General features: G+C 32.4%; 2 protein-coding genes and 1 non-coding gene across 8 annotated transcripts; 2 read left to right on the top strand and 1 right to left on the bottom strand.

Annotated features, from left to right (window-relative positions):
• Nucleotides 1-7,564: 7,564 nt before the first annotated feature.
• LOC132626693 (probable indole-3-pyruvate monooxygenase YUCCA5) lies at nt 7,565-10,174 on the top strand. Its single transcript, XM_060341643.1, has 3 exons — nt 7,565-8,394; nt 8,636-9,007; nt 9,447-10,174. Exons 1-3 carry the CDS (start codon nt 7,744-7,746, stop codon nt 9,666-9,668), a joined length of 1,245 nt encoding a protein of 414 aa, XP_060197626.1. The 5' UTR covers nt 7,565-7,743; the 3' UTR covers nt 9,669-10,174.
• Nucleotides 10,175-13,111: 2,937 nt separating this feature from the next.
• TRNAV-AAC (transfer RNA valine (anticodon AAC)) lies at nt 13,112-13,185 on the bottom strand. Its single transcript has one exon. It is a non-coding gene; the product is annotated as a tRNA-Val (tRNA).
• A 6,480-nt stretch (nt 13,186-19,665) lies between these two features.
• LOC132607640 (monothiol glutaredoxin-S10) lies at nt 19,666-26,679 on the top strand. 6 transcript variants are annotated; one of them, XR_009570308.1, is made up of 7 exons: nt 19,666-20,086; nt 20,710-20,783; nt 23,517-23,591; nt 24,165-24,191; nt 24,634-24,757; nt 25,403-25,670; nt 26,158-26,679. XR_009570308.1 is itself a non-coding variant. In XM_060321754.1 (6 exons), exons 1-5 carry the CDS (start codon nt 19,806-19,808, stop codon nt 24,708-24,710), a joined length of 534 nt encoding a protein of 177 aa, XP_060177737.1. In that variant the 5' UTR covers nt 19,666-19,805; the 3' UTR covers nt 24,711-24,757; nt 25,376-25,834. The 6 variants fall into 6 exon arrangements, 3 of the variants coding, with proteins under 3 accessions (XP_060177737.1, XP_060177727.1, XP_060177718.1); XR_009570306.1 differs by having other exon boundaries at nt 25,376-25,670; XR_009570307.1 differs by having other exon boundaries at nt 25,336-25,670.
• The last annotated feature ends 169 nt before the right edge of the window (nt 26,680-26,848 follow it).

Raw genomic sequence — 26,848 nt, 5'->3', positions numbered from 1 at the left:
TTGGATTTGGAAAATGATTTGGAATGAGTAATTAATGCTAAGAGTAAAGCAGGAAAAATAAATTATTTTTCTCTTGACATGCGAAAGTAAACAAGTAAAAGTAAAAATCTCTTTTTGAAATAACGGACAGTTAAAAGTGAACGGATGGAGTAATAACTACTAAGGTTGAAATGAAAAAGAAAATAATTTTGTCTTTAATTTCTAAAATAAAATAAATTAAGCTAACTATTTCTAAAAAACACAACAAAGAGTTTGAGACGGAGGAGCAGTAACTGAAGGAATGGAATTAAATGAGGTCTCCCACATTCAACTTCTATGAATTAATACTACTCCTCTCCATTAATTTTATTGTTGACCAACTTATTGATCTACCCAAAAGAAAATAGTACCACTTAGTCAGTTACCCACCCCCTCATATCATATTAATCACTAATTTGCGGACTAGTTCACGTTCTCTATCATGTGATTTCACCAAACAACTGAAATCTTCAAAAATGTCATTATTATCATATATCAGTACACGAAAAGACATTCATATTTAGGTAAACTATATTCCTTTACAGAAAGATTTTAAAAGAAAACAGCTACCCAAAGTATTTTTCATGAACGCGCGATATGTAGAATTGAATTTAATTAATTTGGTCATATCTACAGACGAGGGAAAAATGTAAAATTAGGTTAATTTTTATATGACATGCAAAATGAATGCCTTAACATGATGGAAATAGAACGAAATAATAAGGGTCATTCATGAAGATGTTTGACAATTATGTTCTCTTATTTGATGTCGCTTATTTCAAACCAAAACTTTTAATTCTCAAAATTACCGTTTGATAAACTAAAAAGAAAATTATCTGAATTTATAATTCTCCTGAAGTAAAATTTTTACTGAAAATAATTTACTACAAAAAAAAAAAAAAAAAAAACAGACAAAATACTTACGTTTGGGAAAAACTATTATGGCCAGCTATTTTAATAGACGATGATAACCGGCCTAAAAATTCTGAGTAATTATTGTTACTGAGATATATGTTTATCGCGTTCATAAGTCATATTCCCAAAAATCCAAACACATGCAAGCAAATATTCCTTCATATAATATTAATTAAACCATTGATGAAGGATTTAATGAGTCAAACTAGATCATGCCACAATAAACGTTTTGATAGATGGGGATTCTCTGAATCTTTCAAACCTATAATGTGCCCATCTAGATTTTCTCCAGATTTCTTCAATTTTTTTTTCTCTTTTGTTTATTATCAATTGAGTTTTTATTTAATTTTCCCTTATTCTTCAAAAAGTTTCTCAATTCTTATGGGGCCATGTGATCTACCTTTTCCCTTGGAAACTAAAACAATTTTAAATGAAGGAAGTGAATCTTAATATTCTTTGATCTCCATTTCTTCTACCTAATAAATATTTACTTCAGATTAACATATTTTCACGGTTCATATTATACGGTGATTTTAGCTTATATTAAGCACAACTCTTAAGAAATTTACTTACCTCTTGAAGTTTAAAGTAAGAGGTACATTCACTAATTATCTTTTGATTACATAGTACATATTCAATATGGTTTCTTGGTTATGTAAAGCCACACTAATTTAAATAAGAGTAAATTTGGAGAAAAATATTAATACCTTTTTAATTATATATATGTAAAAAATCATTTATTTTGAACAAAATATAAAAACTAAAAACATCATATAATACGGACCGGAGGGAGTAGTGTATAATATATGTCTATTAATTATATTTGCCTATCAGATTTACTTAATTAATTCGAATTCTTTAAACAACATTTCACATAGCCTCTTCAATACTACTCTTATACTTCCTCCGTCCCATATTAGTTGTCCACATTACTATAAATATCTGTCTCAAATGTACTTGTCCATTTACAAAATCAAGATAGAATTAATTAAGTTTTCCGTACTTTGCCCTTAACATTAATTATTTTTTAAAGTAATCAATATTAATTAGAGTGCAATTAATTGGAGTGAGTTAAGGGTTGTGTAGTAAAAATATACTTTTATTTACAAGTTCTTAAAGGACGTGTAAAAGAGAAAGTCGACAAGTAATATGGGAGGGTGGAATACTAACATTGGTTATTTATATTGATATTAAGTTGAGTTTTTGCATATGTATAGAAATTTGAGACGATTAAAAGGTTTCATGTTGTGGATGTTTCATATGCGATTGCTTTGGTTAAATTAATGACCAATTCTTCAGTTAATTTGTGTTAAAACAAACATAAGAGTTTTTTCACTCTCTCTAAAACCAAATAAACCAATTATGATCACTTTTTTTTCAAATACCAAATCAAACTACTGGTCAGTTTTACTTTTCGGATTTGATTAATCAGCTTATGGGTTTAGTGTGGTTTCTCGGTTTTTTGCACATCCCTATTAGCGATGGTTTAATTTCTAAATGTATTCACTTCATACAAATAAAAAACAGTATTTTTTATTCCCTTATGATTGAAATACCTAATGTAGTTGACATAAGTATATTATGATCAGTTCGGCGCTGAATTATTCTGGAAATATCATTTTTGCTATGATCAAGTAGGATAATAAATCATTCGCTAAAACAATGATATTATTAGGGTGGATTAAGGGGGATCACAGAGGGTTATTAATACATAATCTGTCTTAAACCGAGATAATCACGTACAGAACATACATATGCAGCTCCATTTATATAATTTCCACTTCGAAAATAAGTGGCCTTTTAAACTTATTTTTTGGTGGTTCATAAGTAGAAAGTATTGTTATTATTTAAATTTACTATTTATTTAACCTCGCGCTGGAGTGTACCAATGATGACAACAAAAATACCCAAGTTGTTAATTATACCTTTCTGAAAGTATCATTATACACATAAAGAAGCCAGATGTACAAAGTACCATTAATTAATTTCTTTTTCTAACTAATAGCTTTAGCCGCATTCTTATCTACATACCGAGTGGTAGCTTTTACGTGGAACCTTCAAATACAAGAGGATATATGATTAATATATGTAGTTAATTAGGGAGGGAATGTTATTTTGTGCAAAATTCCAAATAACTGCTTTTTAAATTATAAAGGGTTTTACTTTTTTTTAGTAGTATAATCAAGTGGCAGACTGCAAAAATCTGTGATTCTTAGGTATAATAATTTGTTAATGAATTTTATTCAACTTTCTGCGAAAATGAAGAATAAGAAAGTTGGCAGCTAAGCTTCCAAGAAGTACATGTTGTGCACTAAAATATACTCTATATAGAGAAAGAAAAGCCAAACAGTCTCTTGCTACTTTAATTTGCCAGAGATATGCTAATCATGAGTTTTATCTTTTCTCCAACTTTACGCGTGCTTGAAAATCACCAATTATAGAATTATTTATCAAATCAAACTTTTGCATTGTATAATTACTAGTCCCTCTTTATTGGAGTATTGTTTTTTTTTATTAGTTACCAATTTCCACGAAAGATATTCATCCTATTTGATTCGTAGTGCCAGCCCACATAAAGAAAGTTATGGGGTCAAACGATGGTCAAAGCCTCAAAAGCATGGTGTGGAGCAATATGGTTCGGAGGGGTTTAATTGAATCTTTTTTGTCAAAACATAAGGTAGCCTGATGCATTAAGCTCCTGTTATGCATCAGGTTTGGGGAAGGCCGGACACAAGACCGGTCTATTGTGCGCAGTCTTACTCTCCATTTCTACAACAAAGTATTTTCATGGCTCGAATGCGTGACCTCCTAATCACATATATGGCAGCGACTTTATTACTTACCTCATTAATTTCTCCCCTTTCACAGGGTCCTATTTTTACATAGATAAAAATAAAATTTATGTATATATAAATAAACTATTGAATGTAATTCACAAAAGAAACTCTAGTGTACGTAACGGCATAGCACGGTGACAAAAGTCATTTTATATCATAACTTTGAATACTTCAAGTGTTTCATTCTTGCATTTTAGATTCTTTTTATTAGAATCTTTGGCTCCATCACTGCTCAAATGTGTGCTTGTTATCGAAAGTGCACATCCTATATATACTCCTGGTTAGCTATATATGGGTGATGTATTCTAGCTAAATACTTAGTACTTTCTTATAAGCATCTTAACTACATTTATACAGTTTAAATTAAAATATGGAAGCAGACGCACTCGCTAGATCCACCCGAAATTTCTACTGAAAAATAGATGGAGAAAAATAAACAGCCTCAAAATCTTCTCTAGGAAAAGTAAAACAATAGTTGTAATCCTAAAAGCAGTAAGCTGGCCCTCAGATCATCAGCTCACAAAAGCTGGCCAAAGCTGGTGGGGAAAAATCGGGATAATAAAATAACACACAACCCCATCAAATCATGCATATGGATATCAATATAAGTTTATCTATATATATACACTATCTTGTTTTCAATCTCTGATATTCCTTATATATATAGGCTTTTGTTTTTATTACTTGCGACCATTTTGGCTTTTTGAGATTTTGGCCACTGGCCAGAGCAGAGTTGGAAGAATGACCGCTTATTCCCAAGCCATAATTCCTTTTTCCCTTCTGCGACTTATTATAGTATATATAATATACTGCATAAAATTTAAACTCAGCCAATAATTAAAATCATACAAGAGCCTCCACATGTGAACATGCAAAAATTAAGCAACTCCAAAACTCCAATGTATTGTATCATAAACGAGTAAACAAAACCTAGTTAATTACACATTCAAAATGTAAGTAAGGTTTCATATAAAAAGTCACATGAACTTAGTAGACTTAATGTTCTAAAAGCAATCGTGTTCCTGTGCGTTGATAGTATGAGCATTAATTAATCTACGCTATTTGGTTAATCAGACTGTAAATCTTTCATCTTTGGGTATTTTAATCACAACAATATTATACTATCAGATTCTTCATTGCATGTGGTGAAGTACACAATATTGGCCTAAGAGCTGGTAAGAACTTCAAAACCTAAACAAAAACATGCATATGCTGAACATGAATATACATAGCTTATATTTTGATATAAATATTAATTGTTTTTTATGTTAGTTGAGAGTGATTTGTTTGATGAATTATAACAAAAACTGGAATAATTATCGAGCCCACATAAAATTCTTGGGATAAATTAAACTTACAAAGAATGGGCAGGGTCTTTTCATGTTTGGTCAAGATAGGGTGAGGAAGTAGAGTTGATGATAACACCTTCTGCATGCCAACTTGCTTGATTTTTTATTTTATTTTTTGGGAATCAAAAATCTTTTTTCACGATTCTTAAATATTACGAGTAGTTTAAAAATTGTATTTCAAAAAGGTTAAAAAGTTGATGTTCAAATAATAGAAAATGAAAAAAATGGTTTCTTATGTTTGGGGAAGGTTCAAATGATCCGTTAAATATATTTTCGAGCAGTTTTGATTGTTTAAGTTTGTCAAAAATGAACATTTTTTATCTCCGTTAAATATTTAATAAATTCTGATAGATAGATTTAACGGAACTGTCAAAAGAATTAGGAGCTAATATGTACTCAATTTAGAGGTGTAGTCTAGCAGTTTCTACTATCTATGGACTATGGTGCGCTTTTTAAGGTGCATTTCTGAGCTATTTCTTGTGCATGGTGCATTTTTTATTTTTTATTTTGGTGTCACTGTTTCTGAAATTTGTTCGTATTATTTCATATTGTGTTTGGTTTGCATTACATTTGCGGTATAAATAATATGGTTAGTTTAATTTTACATTAGTACATCATATATGATATTTTTTAATATAATGAACCAAATATTTGCAAAAACAGATATATCCACTACATAATTCAGTAATTAATATAGTAATTCTTATATCATAATTCCTGCACGACTTTAGCCATAAATAAACGACTCCGAAATAAAAGAGTGCTCAATGTATTGCACCAGCATGGTGTGGAACCACCAACACCAAGGTGTTTCAGCTGGCAAGGTATGGGCAATTTAGGGTCCAATTAATAGTCAAGTCTCAACCTAAGATGGGCCCTACGCAGAGGCCGAGCCATAATTTCAACTTTATGTGTTCTGAATCTTAGAATGACGATATTAAGTGGTACTGATTGGGTTCTAAATTTAATATTATTACATATTTAACAAATTTCTTAACATAAATACATTGTTTGGACAAAGCTACTGAGTTTGACCGAATCTATATCGCTGTCTTCTGGCTCCGCCCCTTGCCCTATGGATCGGAGTCTACTACTTCTATCCTTATGTGGGGGATAACTGGGACCAAAGGGTCCATTAGAGATAGAGATTGGGTGAAGATAAATCAGCCCTTCAGCACTCTATCCACGTGGGCGTCCATTGGTTTATCCTAGTCAGCTTCCTAATTCAGTGGCGGACCCATGTACAATTTTTGGGTGATCTGGCACCCATTAAATTCAGTCACGGAGTGTATAGCTGTATAGAAAATATAAAGAAAACAGATATAAATAGTTAATAGAGCACCCCCGAACTCAAAATTCTGGGTCCGCCATTGCTTAATTGCCACGTAAGTTTCACCTTAATTATAAAGATTTTTTTTTTTTTGCTGTGTAATCTTCGGTGGGGCTTTTAGTAGGACCATCAAAATCATTTGATCTCTTAATTTCTAGTTCGAAGAAGCATGCATGTTTAGATATTTTCAGTACGACACAAATGCATTTCCCCTTGTTAGGAAGCAAGGGAGCTGCTTACTGTTATACTAACCATCATTAAATTTGTACTCTCATCTAATTACTATATCATTAACTATGTCACCTAATTACCATCATATGAAACATTGTACTAACTTATAGTATGTAATTTAATTAAAATAATGTGGAAAAAATAGGCTGACATATATATGAATATTCTGTATGCATTCTACTCTGTTTAGATGGTTGTGGCCAAGTGATAGAGCTAAAATTTTCACTAAAAAGATTCAAAATATAAAAAATTAAACATACAACACCTACTATACATGCATAAAAAAAAAACTTTATCCATATATATAATATAATTTTCAATGAAGGAGGTTTGGATTAGCCCTCCTAGCTGCGCCCGTTGTTGTGGCAGTGAATATGGGATGAAGGACTTGTAGTCCCCTAATATAATCGAATAGAGGTTTTTGTCTGACTGAGCTCACCCACGCACAAAGAAGGAAAAAGTTATCTCAATATCTTTCAGTCATATGATCTCTATTTTTTTCCAAGACTACTCAGTGTTTCTCAACAATATTCGTATAAGCTTTTGTTACCAATATCATATATAGCCGGGAAAATAAACGAAATAATGGAAGATTTTTGTTCAATCTGTCTTGCATTTACTGCTAATAAGTACTATTTTGTGTGCACTTCAATAAAACCATATTAGTAACTCTCAAAGTTATACAGCCCAAAAAAGAGGTCAAAAACAAAAGGAATAAAAACCAGGAGCTAAACTCCCTCAATCCAATATAAAAAAGGAATGTAATATTTTAGTAACATAAATTAAATAATACGGAATAAAATAATTAATAGGCAGATGATAGCTTATGATTTGAGAAAACTTTTCCATCTGTCACATGCCCCCTTTCATATGCCACAGGACAGAATAAAAATTAAAAACCTTCTATATAAACCCCTTCTACACCCCTCTCTCTTCAACAAACAAATTCTATCAGTCTAGTATTCTCTCTAACACAAAGTAAAGTTTTCTGTTTCAGCTTTTTATCGCTCCGACTCATTTTAAACAAAAAAAAACCACCACCATTTTCACTAGAAACGCAAAAATGTTTACCTTGTCAGAACAAAATTCCATTTCCCGCAGATGTGTTTGGGTAAATGGCCCTGTTATTGTAGGTGCAGGCCCATCAGGACTAGCCGTGGGAGCTTGCTTAAGAGAACAAGGAGTTCCGTTTGTTGTTATAGAAAGATCTGACTGTATTGCATCTTTATGGCAAAAACGAACTTATGATCGTTTAAAACTCCACCTCCCCAAAAAATTCTGCCAATTACCCAAATTTCCATTCCCAGATCACTACCCAGAGTACCCAACAAAGAAACAATTCATAGAACACCTCGAACGGTATGCCCGGACCTTTCACATTAACCCACAGTTCAACGAGTGTGTTCAATTAGCTAAGTACGACGAAACTTGCAGAGTTTGGAGGGTGAAAACTAGTTCGCCTAACGGCTCTGAAGTTGAGTACATTTGCCAGTGGCTTGTTGTGGCTACTGGCGAAAATGCTGAACGAGTTGTGCCTGATATTGAAGGATTGAAAGATTTTGGAGGTGAAGTTATTCATGCTTGTGATTATAAGTCAGGGGAAAAATATCAAGGAAAGAAAGTTGTTGTTGTTGGATGTGGAAATTCCGGCATGGAAGTCTCTCTTGATCTTTCAAATCATGGTGCTCAACCATCAGTGGTCTGTCGTAGCTCGGTAAGCACTACAGACAAATTCAGAATTTAAATTTCTAAATTATGAGTCTGAAAAATAATAATTTCTAAAATTATAATGATTTTTCACATATATAGATATGTAAGTGCCGGCAAGCTTAAACGCAGTGGGGTCAACACAACTTACTGTGTCTAGCTTGGACTATATACATGTTTGAAAAAAGATTTGACACATTAAAATGGTTGGAGACTAATGTAGTTTTGCTCTGTTTTTTCTTCTTCAGGTTCATGTATTGCCAAGAGAAATTTTTGGGAAATCAACATTTGAGCTAGCCATGTTTATGATGAAATGGTTACCTCTTTGGCTAGTGGACAAGGTTCTTCTTATTCTTACATGGTTTATACTTGGAAATATTGAGAGTTATGGACTAAAAAGGCCATCAGTTGGACCATTGACACTCAAGAACAAACAAGGGAAAACACCTGTTCTTGACATTGGTGCCTTGGAAAAAATTAGATCTGGAAAAGTTAAAGTTGTCCCAGGAATCAAGAAGTTTTCGAGTGGCACTGCTGAACTTGTCAATGGTGAAAAGCTTGAAATTGATTCTGTTGTTCTGGCTACTGGTTATTGCAGCAATGTTCCTTATTGGCTACAGGTGAGACAATGTCACAATCCTTCTGGAACTTTTTTAGTAACATTCACAGTTTTGGAAGTTTCTTACGATTTTTAAATGATTTTAAGTTAAATACACCAACAAAATAAAAGATTTTTTTATTCTATCGTTGTCATTTAACCGGTTATAGCAAATTATTACTCTATTTTTCATATTACCATATCATGCTTGATACGGAGAGTTATATGTTCTTTGCACTGACATAAACTATTTTCAGCTATGTTCCTCAGACTCTCAAAAAATGTCGTCGCATCTATCTTCAAAAAATACACTACTTTTGGAGGATCAAACACACATGTATCGACATTTTTAAAGAGTCCGAGCAGCATAGCTCTTTCGGGGAAAAAACGGACTAAACAACATAAACTAATATAGAAGGTTCATGAACAGTGGCCTAATGTTGTTTTGTTATGTTGTACAGGAAACTGAATTTTTCTCCAAGAATGGTTTCCCAAAAGCACAATTTCCAAACAACTGGAAAGGAAAATCTGGGCTATATGCAATTGGATTCACAAGGCGAGGGCTAGCTGGTGCTTCTGATGCTATTAAAATTTCACAAGATATTGGCAAAGCATACAAAGATGATCTCAAACAAAAGAAGCAAAAAGTTCCCACACACAGAAGATGCATCTCAACTTTTTAATTCACCTGAATCATATTGAAGTGGAAAAAAGAAAACGCCCAAAAATTCCCTTCTTTTTTAACAGGGGAATTAAAGAAAAGAGATGTATAAAATAACTGTGTAAAAATGTATACAAAATATACAAAAGGAAAACAGCTGAAGATAGCATATACAGAGATTAGCCCTCTCCAAAAATTAGCTCAAGTTTTTCTATAGTTTGGGCATTTTACCCGAGGATGAAGAGGCGTTTCTCTTCCTTTTTTTTTTTTTTTTCTTGCACGATTTTTTAAATTTGTTTGGATTAACTTCCCATTATACAAATTTGTACAATTATTATTGATTATTTATTACAATGACAAAGATGTTCTTTATTGTTATTGGCACTCTTCATAAGATTCTTCTTAAGTTTCTTGTTGAACTTTCATGACAGATTAAGTACTGATGTTGACCACAAAGAGAGATGGACAACATAATTAAGCCTGCAAATTGGGCATTTTTAAAAATGTGAGAACAGTGACACCTGGCCTGCATTCCAACGTATGAACTAAAGTAATTATTGAATCACATTTGCGATGCACTACAAGTTCGGTTATGTTAAGGGATTCAACAATTTAATATACAAAAATGCTTATTTTTCCATATTCGGAGTGTCATTTTCGGAAAAAAGGGATTCCATTGAACCCTCCAAAAGCCTTCTCTAGAAAAGAAAAATACTAATCGTAGTTTCATAGTTGAAGATTATGAAAATTTTGAGCGGAGAAAATGACTCTTCAATTTCCCATTATTTGTGTACTTCAAAAAAGATAGTGATAGAACACGGAGTACTGCAGAAGGAATGTGCTATTTCTCAATTATTTTCAAGTCATATTCAATACAGTCATATGTGAGTTCTGATAGCAACTAGTAATCATTTCAACACCCTAGCATGCACATTATTGGATTTAGGTACGCAAAAAAAGAAGAAGAAAAAATCATGACACTTGAGCTGATGAATTCAAAAAAATCATGTAAATGGGTCCCTAAAAGAAGAAATTTAAGCAAAATAGTTGTTAAACGATGACTTTGATTTACTTGGGACATCATCATATTGTTTTAGCTCACTGGAGCTTAATTCTTATTTTTTCATCATGTAGGCTCTTATGCCAAGCGAAATTTCATGTCTTTATATTTTATTTGATTTATCTGCTGGCTCAATTTACCATATCATGTTAATTATGTCCAACAACAATAACATACTTAGGGCCTGTTTGGAAAGCCATCCAAGTAATTGGAATTGGGTGTAATTGGGTGTAATTACACAGTTTGGCTTGTTTGTTTGACCAAGTAATTACACGGTTAGGTGGGAATTGGGTGTAATTGACAGGGTGTAATTACACTCTCCAATTCTCAAGGGGGGGGGGGGGGGGGGGGGGGCTGAGAATTGGGTATAATTACACCCTGTAATTACATGCTTACTTTTTAGTTTGTTTATTCTTTCACTTTAATTTATTTTTATTTTAAATTTATTTTATTTATATTATTTTAATTTTTTTTAATATTTTTTTATTTCTATTATTTTAATTTTTTTTATTTTTACTTTTTTATTTTTTTTATTTTTTAAAATGTATTTTCTTTTTATATTATTTATTTTTCATTTTCTTTCTTTTCATTCCCAACCTTTACTTCTTATGATTTCATGTACTTGCTCGTATTTTTTTATTTTTTTATTTTATTCATTTAGCATAACCGTGCTATTATTCTAATATTTGAAACTACACCTCTTAATATTGAAAAGAATGAGTTATTAACAAACTTGACATATAACGGGTGACGTTATTAAAGTAGAATTTCATTGTGAATGGGGTTATAGACTTATATTTTTTCTTTCTTTTGAATTATTTACTTAAGTTACGTTGGAACTTACGTATGTAATGTTGGAATTTGACATAAGAGTATTATGTTGAACTTTTTCTTTTGGATTTTGAATTTAGGTTATATTTTCAATTTTAAATTACTTGCTTTCACACTGCATGTTGTTTATTTTTCACTTACATTTGATGGATTTTTTGTGTCAAACATTTGAATAATGTTATGGCATTATATTTATAAATATTATTTTTTTGTCAAACATCCAATCCATGATGTTCTCACAAAAAAAAAAAATCTTCTTTTAAGTTTTATAATTAATTAAATACTAATTTGAAAAATATATATCAATTATTTTTGTTACAATATTAGTTACAAATATATGATTATTAATTAATATATTTTCAAGAAACAATGTGTTATTAAATAACTAATTTAATATCATTTATAAAGGCAATATGTTTTAAATATTAATTTTATTTTTTTTGTAATTAAATTTTATTTTTAAATTAAACTGACTGTGTAATTACACTTGTGCAACCAAACAGCACGCTTGTAATTACACTGTAATTACGTTATGACAAACAAACAAGTCGTTGTAATTACACTACTGTGTAATTACTAGGCTGTGTAATTACCACCCTAGTAATTACACCAATTCCAATTACCAGGTGGCTTTCCAAACAGGCCCTTAGTGAAATTCCACAAGTGGGATCTGGGAGGGTAGAGTGTACCCAGACCTTACCCTCACCTCGTGGAGGTGATCATGTTATGTCCAAATGAAAGAATAAGCGGTGATAGAATATATACATAACGTGTGTATTAGTACCAACAAGGGATTCGGTGCGAATATTTGAAATCACTTCATCCTTTTATCAAACAGGGGTTCAAGACTTTAGAATCGAGCATCTCTTGATAGGGAGCATTTTACCCCTTTAGTGGGTCCACATGATCTGCCTATCCTGTGCTAATCCGAATTAATCGCGCCAGTAGCCCTCATATGTCAAAAAGTTTACACATTCGTTCGTCTCCCGCTAGATATGTTTATGAGTGAACTTGTTGACTTCCAACAAGTATTTACAATCTTAAATAATAGCCCCAAGGGCACTGTATGTCATCCTCTTTGATAAACTTGACAACAAGTAATACAGTAACATGAAAAGATCTTTGAGCAGAAAATGAACGGGGCTTCTCCATGGAGCCAAAGGTCAGAGGTCTTTCATACTATCTCACTCATTTATCATCATTATTATTCCTTTCCATTCGATTCTGGATAAAAAACATACACATTGCTTTATTTGTCATGATTATGATCTGATTATATTAGAGTTTGACTCAGCTCTAATCATAGTATGTATAAATGGTATCAACTCATTGTTGAGTAGCACATGGACTAATTTATGAGGTTATGCCATTAGTGAATTTTTTTACAGATATATCTTATATGTAAAGCACATTACCCGCCGCTCAGAAAAGAAACTGGGATTAAACTAATAAACCATATATTAGCACCATATTGCCATAAACAATCTTTTAAAAAAACACATGGCACCACAATAATCAATATTAGTTACAAACCAAAGGACAAATAACTTATAAAAAAAAATAACAAATTCAACTGGCGTCGCCCGGACTCGCACCGGAGACCTTCAGTGTGTTAGACTGACGTGATAACCAACTACACCACGACACCAGGGTGCTGAAAATCTATGTTAATCATATATATACCTACTTGTCTATTAGGGAAATTCTTTCAATATTTTCACTAAATCAATGAATACAAATCATGTATCTTACATATAATATTTATCTGTTAACCATAATTAAATGATTATATATTATTACTTTAATTGTAATCAATGAATACAAAACATGTATCTTACATCTAATATTTATTTGTTAACCATAGTTAAATGATTATAGGAGTATTACTTTAATTGTAACTATGTTGATTTGTTCGGTATACTATATTCTCGCAGATTCAACTTTTTCCATCTTGATAACGAAGCTTATCAATCACCATCTCACTATTAAGGTCATATCTAGTATTCAGAATTTGTTAACGCTCTCGCACATAAGAGTTAGAGATGGATGATCTTTCGATTGAGCCAGACATTTGTAGAAAATCACATAGTAATTGATAGGAACTAATGAAGTCTTTCTCAAAATAGAAATGAACTTATTAGATGTGGGTATTTCTTATCTTTTAGGTGCCTTAGTGATTCAGCTTTTTCTTCTTGACAATGAAACTTATGCATCATTGCCTGATCGCTAGTTGAACGGTCTAGGTCATTTCTAGTAAGAATTTACTTGCGTTCTCATATGTAGAAGTTAGAGATGAATGATCTTTGGTTGTGTCGTCATTTGTAGAATATCTCATAGTAGTTGGTTGGAATGAATTATGTCTTTCTCAAAATTAATGAAATGAACTTATTTGATATTGGAAATCACTTTAGCTTGTCCTTTCCAAAACTTTGATCTCTGGAAGGACCTTTTGAAAATGTTTCTCATCCACAGATGAAAACTAGCCTATGTAAAATTGTCAATAACACCAGAAACGTTATTATCATTTATCAATGAAGAGTGGTTGGAATTACCAATCGCAATAGTGGTCCATCTTTAATTTGTCACCCTAACAAAAGTTCAAATAAAATTTCTCATTTTCATCATTTTAAGCAAGAAGTTTCTATAACATCTTAGCACTTTTGGTTGGAACTCCATCGCAGTATAGTCCTCACTCACTATAGCGACGTTAGCTTTTATGGCAATGGGTACGGTGCAAACTCGCACACACTGCTTTCTCCTTGAACTATATATATGTAAATATATACAGTTTAAAAAAAACTATAAAAAAGGTATATTTATATTAAGTCTAGCTAGTTTGGAATTATGACACAAATTGATATTTATATTAAGTATGTATAGAGTACTTCGTGAGTGAGATCATTTTTTCCCTTCTCTAAGCAACACTACAAAACTACTATCTCGTGAAAAATATTTTCCTCGAAGATGACTTTCGTTGTACCAAACACATCCTTAATTTCACAAATACTACTTTTCACTACTACTATTTATAGACTTGTTCTTTTACATACTTACCCCATTTTTTTGCCGCATCAGATTAGCTTCAGAGGGGATGTACATGCTTGCTAAGAGATCTTTTGTCAAATTATCAGATGTAAATGAAAGGTTGGGCTATGAGCATCAAATGGTTTCTGCTCATATCAATAAAATGGGACGTTCAGTTAAAAAAAATATATATTCTTTCTCTTTCTTCCTTGAGAAAGTATTCCTTAGTATATACATACTGATATACATACTAAGCTCCCATTTGGCCGTAGATTTTGGCAGCATATTTTGAAGATTTGTTTTCAAATCTTTGTTTGGCCATAAAATTTTGATAGATTTTGAAGATAAATCTTCAAATTCTGGCTCAAACTGTTTTTGGGTCAAGATCTATGTTTTGGCTTTTTCAAACTTTTAAAAACTATCCCAAACTTTTATATTTTATTAAAAAAAAAAACCAACTAATTATATCTACAATGTTCCTTGTTAAAGCCGTATCTACCATATTTTCACAATTAAAACAGTCCCTTCTATAAAGTGAACGAGCTGAGCTAGTTACTACCCTTTTTTTTTTCTTGAAAGGACGGATCTTTATTTTTTGGGATTAGCAGGTATGAATTTTTTGTATGGTTGAGTAGTCTTGATAGATTTTAGAACTTATGGTTATAAGTAATGTTTCATGTTTTTCAAAACAAAAAGTTAAATATATTTGTCCTTGAAATCATGTTTTTCAAAAAAAAAAAAAAAATGGGAATCTATGGTCAAACACTAGCTAAGTAGGCAATTCTTAAAGAATAATTACAGCAGTTTCGTCAATTTGAAGCCATAGCTTGGGCCTGGTGAAGTCCAATCTTCGAATACTATCTTATAAGAAGAAATTGCACTGTTTGACCTTCAAAATTGAGCTTATGCCTAGCAGGACATATGTCCTTTAAGGGTGGAGGTCATAACTTGTGAAATATTGTGATGCGAAAATAAAATTTACGCCTCACGAAAAGTTGTTTGTTTTGAGAGTCAAAATTTAAAGACCAGCACAAAATGGAGACAAAAGTGCAAATGATCCCTCTTATAATCCTATTCAAAAGTACCTGGACTGCTTAAGTCCCATATGCACTCCATTGTCCATCTGTTACTGCAGCCCAGTGACTTCTGATCTTTGGGCTTAAAAGTATGCCTATCCAGTTTGGAAAGATCGACTTTGTGAAGTAAGAATCAATTTTTTGCGGGGAAACTTTCATAAATACAAGATATATAGTTAATTATATAATTTACAACTAATTTAGATATTACAAATTGTGAAACTTAAAGCTAAATACAAGGAGATTATTGCTATGAATAAAAAGCTAAAAATAAAGAGATTCCCTATATTAGTGATAACATAATTAAATGCATATAAAAGCACAATAAGCACTTAACTAAAAAAGCTCCACCACAATCTACTAGCAAGCTACTTCATGAATTTTAACCAAAAAAAAAAAAAAAAAAAACTAATTCATGAACAAGTATATTACTGTATCTGTTATATATATTATTTTATCTATATATCGTATATTGTTCCTATATATGTTGTTGTAGGAAGAAAGAAAGAAAGAAAATCTTTTTAAAACGGTAGATGGAATATGGGATTTAAAGTTGATTTTATTTTTGTTTATTTGGAAAATTACATTATCTCTCATGCCCTGTTCATAATTTTTTTTTGGGGGGGGGGGGGGGGGGGGGTTGGAGAGGGGAGAGGTTTATTTTGAAAGAAAGAGAAGATAAAAACTGGTATTTTAAAGGTAGTAACTCCTAAATTAAGTGTTATTGATATTTTAGGAATGTAAAAAGTTGTATTTTTGTTATTAAAAAGTTAAAATTTTGAATAAGTTGTATTTATGTAATTTTTTGAAAGTAGTTGTAATCTTCTTACCATTTGAAAAAGTTATATTTGTGTGACTTTCCCTTTTTTTGTGCGGATTGTGCTTCATGGACCGGTCTTTAATTTTTGCCCCTCAAATCGCCGGTCTTTAATTTATGTCCCTATTTCTCATTTAATGAAATTTGTGGGCCAAATTATCCTTATTCACTGATCTACGAAATCATAGATTCTAGGTTCGATCCCCAGTAGAGTCAAAAGGAAAAATAATTTCGCAAGACAAAGTTACATAGAAACTATGCTTTGTCCGACATAATTTTATAGAAATTAAGTTATCCGACATAAGTTGTGTAGTAACTAATTCGCTCGACATAAGTTTATAGAAACTATGTCTATTCAAGCAAAGTTACATAGAAGTTATACCTTGTCTGACATGAATTCTGTAGAAATGAAATTATGCCGGATAACTTCATTTCTACAGAATTCATGCTGGACAAGGCATAGTTTCTATGGAATCTTGTCCTGCGAAATTAGGTCATAAATTCAAATTTCTTTTTTTGTTTTTTCGATGTCAGGGATATTTTCGACTATTTTTTTATTACTTAAAGTGCCGAAGGGCAAAAATTAAAGATCACCCAAGACAGGGACGTTCCTGTGAATTGGCCTGGATGGCCAGCTTTTTTAACCCCTCCTTAATATTTTATCCATCGTTTGAAATATATTTGAAAAATATCTACTGTTTTTAAGCCGAAAATAAATTCAAAACAAAAATACTCCTAGTTAAAACACGAAAAAACTCTACCACATAATGTTGGAGTTTGAAGTTTTAACAAGTGAAAATTCAGCATTATCGAAAAAAATTTATAATTTTAAATGCGCAATTCAAACTCCTGAAACTTTTTATGGAGCTTTGAACTGTGATAGTTCAAACTCGTAACTATACTTTTCTAGAGCAATTTAAATAGTTACAGTTAAAAATAGTTACAGTTCATACTTAATGAGGTTCTAATATCAATTGAAATTTCATGAATTTGTTATGTTTGTAACAACGGAGTGAGCAATGTGAACTTGACAAATCCTCAGTGAAACAGAACTGGTTCCAACTTTTGTAGTTCATAATCTTTAAACTACTTTCTCCATTCCAAAACAAACGAATTTTTAGCATTTGTTTTTTGTCATCCAAAATAAATGAACTTTACAAAATTTGAAGATGTATTAATTACTCTCTCTGGTTAAAAAAGGTTCACTCTGCTTTTATTTTTAGTTCAAAAGGAGTGTCCACTTATCAAATCAAGAAAAAATAATCTTATTTTTTTAGATTTGTCTTTATTATGTGTTAAGTGATTAGATTCTAATACCTATTTAATTAGGGATAATTTAGTCAAACTACCCATTTTGCCTAGAAGTTCGTATTTTCTTAAGGGTGTGCAAATCACTAAGTGAACACTCTTTTTGAACATTAGGGAGTATGTTTTTTCAAAATTATCCTTTTTTGTATTGGTTTTTCCAACTTCGAACATTGTGTTAGGGATTGCCCTGAATTTCATACCTTATTTAGACTCTACAAATTGTATTTTTCTTCAAAAAGGTTTTCTTGGTGGAAAATGATTACTTGGTAGAAAATGACTCTTCTATATCTATCATTTTCTTGGAGGAGAAGTTTTAAACTTTCTATAAATAGAAGATTTGTTTTCTCATTCGCAATACAATAGAATACACAATGTACTCATTCAAGAGTCTTGTTTAGGGGAGATTATTCTCTCATAGTTTTAATTTTTTTAATATTATGTTAGTTTTTCAATATGTAGGTCATTTGAACAAATCATATTATAATATTATAATTTTTTAGTATATGTCCTTTTTTGTCTGATTTATCGTCATCAAAATTTGCAATTATAAGCTTCCGCATTACGCCCTAATTATTTCAACCACAACACATTGATTATCTCTAGTTTTAGAAAAAGTTTAGAAAATCTAAAAGGATAAATAGTTAAAAGTTACCTTTTAATTAATATCATCAATTAACTTTCTTCATTTTCTTTAAAATGGAGATAGTATAATTTTATTATTGTTAATAATGCAAATGAGACAACATTTAGTAGGCGTTTGGACATGCGATTTCATCTCATGATTTGAGATGAAATCAGCGTTTGGACATGCGATTTCATCTTATTAGATGAAATCTCAAATCATCGAAAAATGCATGATTTGGGATTTGAAATCATGATTTCAAAAAATATAAATGTAAAATTTGACCCATACGTTTATATTTTGTAAAAAAAAAAAACCCATAAGTTAGTAGATATATTTATCAGTCATGTTTACCAACCATAAGTTGGTAGATATATTGTTCGTACCATGTGGGAGGATTATATTAAAGAGTAATTATATTACTATTCATGTTAAATTTTTCTTTTTTATTGAACTAAAGTTTGATCAATTAATGTTGTATTTTTTAGAAAGGCCTTCTAGTAGCGTATTAATTTTATTATGAATTATGATGTACTCAATTGATAAGATTATCTAAGAATTGAGAAAAATTTAATGATTTTCACAACTTGTGAGATTTTTATGCTTGTAAAAAAAAAACTATAACTTAAGAAATCTAAATTGCATATTCAAACATAATTTTATCTTATAATTTTATCTCATGAGATGAAATCATGTCCAAATAGCTCCTTAATGCCAACAAAGGTTGAAACGTAACTTTCAATAGAAGGGCCATACATTTTGTCTTTTTAAAACGTGTAACCTTCTGGAAACTTTTTTTTAGTTTTATATTTAGTCGCATAATAATATAGAAGTTAAATGGCTAAAGCATGTGCAGCTTTCTAAACTTATCTTTTTTTTTTTAAAAATTATTTTAACATTTTAATTAAGTATTGTTCCTATTAAATATCTAAATTCATTCTTAAGTGTGTCTATCAAACGTAATCTGACTTATATAGTATTCTATCTTCAATATAGCAACATGCTAATATATATTTTAATTTAATTATGTCATTTTTAGCTAAGATTAGCAACAATTGAAAGGGAAACAAAATAAACTCTTAATTAAGTTGACAATGAAAGAATAGAACTAGCAGAAACCGACATATCTATGACCTAAAGAATAATTTACCACACGCCTAAAATATTACTTTATCTTTATTATCATAATTTTTTTTTCTAATAAAAATCAAATTTAAAAAATTTAATAGACACATTTAAAAATGATTTTAAGCGTTCAATACAAACAACACTTGTGATGCCAAATGAAAAAAAGGCACAAGTTTCGGCAGTGCATATCCATTAAGCCAAGTTAAATTAATTAACTCAGGTGACTTCTGGCAACTAGAAAGAACAAAGAAAATCGCAACAAAGAAGTGAACTGAAACAGAGTTTCCTCAAAAATGGCAAAAAACTTGAGCACTTTCTCTATCTCTCATTCCCTACAACCTCGTAATGGAACTCAAATATTCACGCATTTCCAGTGCATTCCCAATTACAACAGCAATGTTCCAAGTAGCAAATTCCACAAATTTGGGTCCAGAATTGAAAACAATGGACCACGGAAAGCGGGTCGGGTCCAGATTCGGGCTATGTCGGGTTCATTCGGGTCCCGATTAGAGGAGAGTGTGAAAAAGACTGTTACGGAAAACCCAGTTGTTGTCTACTCCAAATCTTGGTGTTCGTAAGTTGTACAATCAGTATTGATTTATTCGTATATTTTAAATTGTTAATTATCGTGACTTGTAGTACTTTTTATATTTCAAAAAATTTAAAGGTTGTATGTTTGAACTTACTGATGAAGTTTGACTCTCGAAATTTGAACTGTATTACATAAATTGGGATAGAAGGAGTAATATTTAGTTGAAATTGAATTCTTTGCCTTATTGTTTACTTTATGTGATTGAATTTTGAAGTTGGTGTTCCTAAGTTGTACAATTTGTATCTAGTGTATTCCCTCTATTTCAATTTATACCATACACTTCGGATTTCAAGAGTCAAACAAGAAAATTCTTAACGCGATTTATTCGTATGGCCTTTAAATATTTTAAATCGTTAATTATTGTGACTTATAGTAGTACTTTTTATGTAGTTTCTAAATCTGTAAATTATTTTTCAAAAAACTTAAAATTGTATGTTCGAACCAACCGTCAAAGTAGAGACATTTGACTCCTGAAATCCGAACTGTATCACATAAATTAAATTGGGACAGAAGGAGTAATATTTAGTTGAAAATGGAATTCTATGCCTAATTGTCCACTTTCTGCTAGTGGATTTTGAAGTGGGGTTCTTGATTTTGTTGTGAAGGTACTCTACTGAGGTGAAAGTTCTGTTCAAAAGACTTGGTGTAGATCCACTTGTTATTGAATTGGACGAAATGGGTAAGTTTTCTCCAAAGTTGAGAACTTTTACTTTACTTAAAAAATATTCTTTTCGAGCTTCATGCTTTCGTGAATTAACTCAGGAAAAATTTGTTTACTTTGTGTGTGAATCATATCTACATATTTTTGCTTAATGTGAATTGAGAAGGTGATCTTTATAAATGTATTATGTATGCAATGTTTACAGTGAATGTTGTGAACCCAAAGCTAAGGCTTATATGCAGATATGACTTTTGAATCTAAGATGATGAATGAGTTGAATACATACAAATGGAAATCATTATTGATAGTCTACTAGCATGGCTTATTTTGGTTACATCAAATACAGTTGAGTACTTGGGTTCAAGTTCCTGATAAATAAGAAAGTAAGTTGATATTAGGTAGGTAGGTTGCTAATCTTCTGCAAAATCAATGTTGTTAAACAAGCGGAATGGTGATTGCGCGCTGTTTGTGATGCAAAATTATGAATTTTGGTTACTCGTCTCTACCACATCCACCTCATTCCTTGAATGTGGGACAAGAATTACCATTACGCGACAAGGTTTTGTCCAAAATGCTTGTTGGTTGAGTTAGTGGTATTTCTGGGTATATGAAACAATCATTTTAAAATCTTCAGCTAGATGACAATTTTTTATTATGGAATTTAGACGTCTAGTATTGTTAGGCTAGGTCCTATTTTTTTGACTTCATGAACGAGAAATTTTGGTGGATAATGGTCTTTAAGTAGATGGGAGCTGAGTTCGCATTTGCGTTGTCTAGACAATTTGTTGTTTGTCTAGGCTTGAACCTTGATACATCTGGATACTGGTGCCTACTTTGGAGAGAGAAGTAAAAGGGACTTCAACTTGAGAGTTGAATCCTAGTCACAGTATGAGGGAAAAAATTGGTAGCTTGTGCTTAGAACCTCACGAGTATATCAATCATATTTTTCTGTGGTGTCCGTTTAGTTAGCTTGATAGTGGTCAAGTGAAAGCTTGAAGTTCCCTTGTTATCAGTCTTCCTTCAGTTTTGATCACGGCGGGTGCAAATTCTTCAGAAAACCGAATGCAAGTAAACACCGTTCCATCTTGCATAGAGTAGTTTCCTCCACATAAGGAGGTTACAACTCTATTTGGGAATTTAACAAAGTTCAGTTGGAAGTGATTGTACATAATTTACATGAATATCTATTTTTTCATTCATGGCTCCTTTCACCATGTCCATAAATACAAGCAGATGGTGGCACTAATGTGTTGCAAGTAAACCTGTCATCGAACAAAGAGTAAAAGTTCCGAAATTGTGTTGATTCTCATATTGTCAGTTCACCATAGATGCATGCTGACCTTTGTACATTCTTCTACTACCACAGACTACCCAAAAGAAGAAGGTAAATAAATGTAAAAGGAAATCTTAAAGACTTGGGAAACGTGCATGCACAGTTCACAGGAAGTTAGACTAGAATACATCAAATACAGTTGAGTACTTGAATTTTAGTTCCTGATAAATAAGAAAGTCAGTTGATATTAAGTGGGCTGATTGCTAATCTTCTGCAAAATCAATGTTGTTAAACAAGCGGAATGGTGGTTGCGGACTGTTTGTGATGCAAAAATATGGCTTCTTGGTTTCTCCTATCTACCACACCCAGCTCATTCCTCAAATAGTGGTATTTCTGGGATTTGAAACAATTATTTGAGATCTTGAGCTAGATGACAGTTCTTATTAAGGAGTTAGATGCTTTTTTGTAGGAAAGCTAGCTCGAATTGTGATTTTGACTTCATGAATGAGAAACAATGATGAGCGAAGCTCTTTAAGTAGACGGGAGCTGAGCTTCTATTCGCATAGTCTAGACTATTTTCTGTTTATCATGGCCTGAACCTTAGGGCATCTGCCATGACTGGTGCCTAATTTGGAGAGAGAAGTAAAAGGAACTTCACCTTGAGAGTTGAATCCCAGTCACAGTATGAACTATGAAGGAAAAAAGTGGTAGCTTGTGCTTAGAACCTCACGAGTATATCAATCATAATTTTGTGTGGTGTCCGTCTAGTTTGCTTGATGGTGGTCAATAATGAAAGCTGGAAGTTCCCTTGTTATCAGTCTTCCTTCAGTTTTGATTATGACACGTGCAACTTCTTCAGTAAATCAAATGGAAGTAAAATCTGTTCCATCTTGCATAGAGTAGTTTCATCCACATCAGCAGGCTACAACTCTGTTTGGGGAATTTGACAAAGTTCAGTTGGAAGTGGTTGTACGTAATTAACATGAATAACTATCTTGTAATGCATGTCTTCTTTTTAGCCATGTCCTAAAATACAAGCAGATGGTGGTTCTAAATTCTAATGTTATATGGATGATGCTAAATTGCCATCCACAGATGAGGTTAGCAACAAGCAACCTTGTGTTGCAAACTTGCAAGTAGAAGTGTCTTTGAAGAAAGAGGAAAGTTCCGAGATTGTTTTGTTTCTCATATAGTTAGTTATCCATAAATGCACGCTTGCTTTTGTATATTCTTCTACGACCAGAGACTACCCAAAAGAAGAAGGGAAATAAATGTAAAATGAAATCTGAAATATTGGGGAAAAGTGTGTGCATAGTTCACAAGAAGTCTTATTAGTTCATTTTGATTATCTGCATTGTGAATTATTTCCCATTAACTACGATTATCTGAGTTTCAACTGTGGCATTCCCTGCTCTGGTCATGTACAAATATATGCTTTTTACCCATTAGTTGATGTTATCTCTAACTTGTTGTTTCAGGTCCCCAAGGACCACAGCTGCAGAAAGTGCTGGAAAGGCTTACTGGACAGCATACAGTTCCCAATGTATTCATTGGTAAGAATGTGGTATTGTACAGTTGTTGATCTCTACAAGTGTTTGGAGTATGACTACAGATTGTTGGAGCTTATCTATTTCTCTACGGTAGCTTCCTGAGTATATATAATCCTATACGTAATAAGCAGATATTACCTTCGAAACTTGGGGATGAAGGGCCCGCCTCGCTACGTTATAATGAACAAAAAGTATGCGAAATTTTCAGAAGTAATAGATGTCTCCGTGAAGAGCACCACAAGTATTTGGAGATATTTCATCTTTTAGAGACAATATAGATAGTTTAGAGACCTTTGTTAATATCATGATGATAGTGAGAAACAAGCTCATTGAATTTATTACCCCCCCCCCCCCCCCCCCCCCACACACACACACAACAAACCCCCATAGCCAAAAAAGAAAATAGAAAACAACTGCTTGGCCTATCATAAAAACAAACTGCTTAGTTTGACAGTATGCGCACTGCCTTTTACGAAGAGAGCCGTCTGTTTTCAAATTCTGTTGGCATCGCTGCTGATTTTTATTGTGTGGTTTCTGTGGAGGACTTCTAATAAATGAGTGTTTCTTTATGATCAGGTGCCAAACACATTGGTGGTTGTACAGGTACATTCTCTGATCAGTCTTATGCTTTCACCCTAGATTTGCAGAAACAAAGTTTTGTTATTCTGTGTTTTTCCCTTGCTGATAATTATTTGACTTGATTCCCAAGTCTATAGCCTATTAGTACAACTTTTTGTTCCTTTTTTAAGAACTATAGTTAGTAAGTACCTTCCCCAGACTATTTGTAGGGTGTTAGCAACAGGTTTTTGTGGATTACTTTCAAAAATGAGTGGTTGACAGTTTATGTCCTAGCAACAAAAATTGTGCCACATTTATGAAGAAAAGGCATTATAGTTGATGAACACTAGATTACTTCTTTTAGTGTAAGTCTGCAGGCATTCCTTGCAATCTGTGCATTGCTACTGTTGAAAGATTGAATAACATATCATAATAATTGGAATATGAAAAACTTGTCGAATGAGTTGGATTACTTTTTTTGGTACAGATACTATTAAGCTGTATCGGAAAGGAGAACTTGAATCTTTGCTATCGGAAGCTAAGGCTGGAAAAATGGAGAGCTAGGCTCTTTTGAGCTATCCATGCCAAAGCGATCCTATCTTGCTCTCCTTGTACGCATTATTCTCCCAGATCTCTCTGAAATACTCATATTTCATTATGTTGTCCCTTTACAATTATATCTTGCTTCTGAATGTAAACTCATTGTTGAAGCAGGAACATATGTTGATATAAATTCATTCATGAGTTTATAACTGAATTTTCTTCCTTCCTGAAAGATTAGTTTTATACTTACATTTCTCTTATTATGGGAAATCATATCAATTGAAAACTAAACAAGAATTTGGTGTTTGTGTGTCAAATATACTTATTTGAAACTTCAAATATGACAAGCTTGCTTAACATTGCCGGCTCTCATTTTCCAATGGGTTGTGAACATCACCCTCCCCCACAAACCAAAAAAAAAAAAAAAAACAAGAAAAGAAAAGAAAAGAAAGAAATAGTGTCTTCTATGAGACAAGCTAAGATATGCGTCGTACATACTGAAGTTGATGGATTGAATTTTGTCCGCAGTAAAATTACTTACTATTAAACATTGAGACAGAGCAGAGATGTGTATAAATGTGTCATTCTGCTGAAGTCGATTGATTGAATTTGTTCCGGTGCAATTACATGATAAAAATTGGCCCAGGCCCAAGATGCATATAAATTCTGTCATTGGCCTATTCCAGTAAGCGGGATCACTTCAATAATTCCAGTTTGAATAAAAGAGAAGATTGCAAAGGCTACTAAACTTATTAAGAAGACTCAATCTGAAGCTGCATGGTTGTACTTTTGTGGTGCATAAGACGTTCCTCAGGACATCCTGAAGATTCCAGCCTTCTTTTGTCAACTACTTGATGTTGGAATTAGGAGGACTGACTTCTTGTTTGCTGCTGGTGGGATCTCTGTGCCACTGACTCTTATTTTTCTTATGTTCCTTGCCACAATCACAACGAATATGGAAATTGAAGCATATCCAGATAGGTGAGGATGACTTTTTGTTTCGTTCCAAATAAACAACTGAGGGTAGAAATGCCTTTTGCTTCTTTTGTGTGTGTGTTTTGATTGTTCTGTTATGTTAAAACAAACGAATTTGGTCTAGAAACGTTTGTGCAATGAAACAAAACATTTGTTGTGGTAGGTTGAAACGTGACTCTGTTATGCATGATTTTCACCGACTCTAAACCGTGGAGCACTTGAATTGCCGTATATTTCCATATCGTGTAGTTTTGACTGTAAATGTATCTTGTTTGCAGTTAATCACATCCACATGTTTTTGCTTAATGTGAATTGAGAGGTCTTAATATGGATGTAAGCCTTCTAATGTGAATTGTTGAATTGTATCAATAGTGCTTGGAATTGACTAGCTAGTCATGTGTGGATAATCTGTCAGTTGTATGGACCGCTCTCTAACCTGGCAACCGTAAGCTATGTTATGAAAGATTATAAGAAAGTTATTTTGTTTGTCCAGTGTGCCCGAAAAGAAAAAGAGTGGAGATTGGAAATTTTCTTAGCCTTGGAATGACAAAAGAGTTGAAGTCTCACATTGAAGTGGCAGTACAGCAAACTAAAGCTCGACTGAGTTCGATAGACTTTTTCTTGTGTTCGAAGAAGATAATGTTTTGACGTACCTTTCTTTGATCAAAGATTGATCAAGTTTTCACTAAACGTATGGTAGAAGAGTGTGAAATTAGTTATTGCAGTTCCTGAGAATTGAGTTAGTCTGGAGTTGGTACCAGCAATGTGGGCGAGCTCCTACATGCTGTGTAATTTATTGTTTTACATGATATTAGTTTGAGATGAGTTTAAATGTAACTACATGATCAATGAGGATCCATATAGCAACAACATACCAGTGTAATCCCACAAGTGGGGTCTAGGGATGGTTGAAATGTACACAGACTTTACCCTACCTTGGAAGGTAGAGAGGCTGTTTCGATAGTCGTCTTTAATTTCTTTGGAATTGAAGCATTTTAGTTATTGTTATAACCAACATGATAATTCAAGGATGGATGTAGTATAACGACACTCAACTCGAACTCTATGTCCGTAGTTGACCCACCAAGTTTATCCTCATAAGTTACTAGTAGTAGTGGGGGAAGTAATTCTTTGCTCCCGTTGACTTCAAATTTAAGATCTGTTACTACATAATATTGGAAGTT

This window comes from Lycium barbarum, chromosome 1, assembly GCF_019175385.1.
Source record: "Lycium barbarum isolate Lr01 chromosome 1, ASM1917538v2, whole genome shotgun sequence".
NCBI lineage: Eukaryota > Viridiplantae > Streptophyta > Magnoliopsida > Solanales > Solanaceae > Lycium > Lycium barbarum.
The sequence above is the reverse complement of the archived record's forward strand: the minus strand, read 5'-3'. Positions and strand labels throughout refer to the sequence as shown.

Excerpts from the sequence above, each read along its gene's own strand:
- LOC132626693 (XM_060341643.1), top strand. The coding sequence starts at position 7,744 with ATGTTTACCTTGTCAGAACAAAATTCCATTTCCCGCAGATGTGTTTGG. Across the intron at positions 8,395-8,635 it reads CAGTGGTCTGTCGTAGCTCG|GTTCATGTATTGCCAAGAGA; the intron begins GTAAGCACTACA and ends TTTCTTCTTCAG. Across the intron at positions 9,008-9,446 it reads ATGTTCCTTATTGGCTACAG|GAAACTGAATTTTTCTCCAA; the intron begins GTGAGACAATGT and ends TATGTTGTACAG.
- LOC132607640 (XM_060321744.1), top strand. The coding sequence starts at position 19,806 with ATGGCAAAAAACTTGAGCACTTTCTCTATCTCTCATTCCCTACAACCT. Across the intron at positions 20,087-20,709 it reads TACTCCAAATCTTGGTGTTC|GTACTCTACTGAGGTGAAAG; the intron begins GTAAGTTGTACA and ends TTTGTTGTGAAG. Across the intron at positions 24,192-24,633 it reads ACACATTGGTGGTTGTACAG|ATACTATTAAGCTGTATCGG; the intron begins GTACATTCTCTG and ends TTTTTGGTACAG.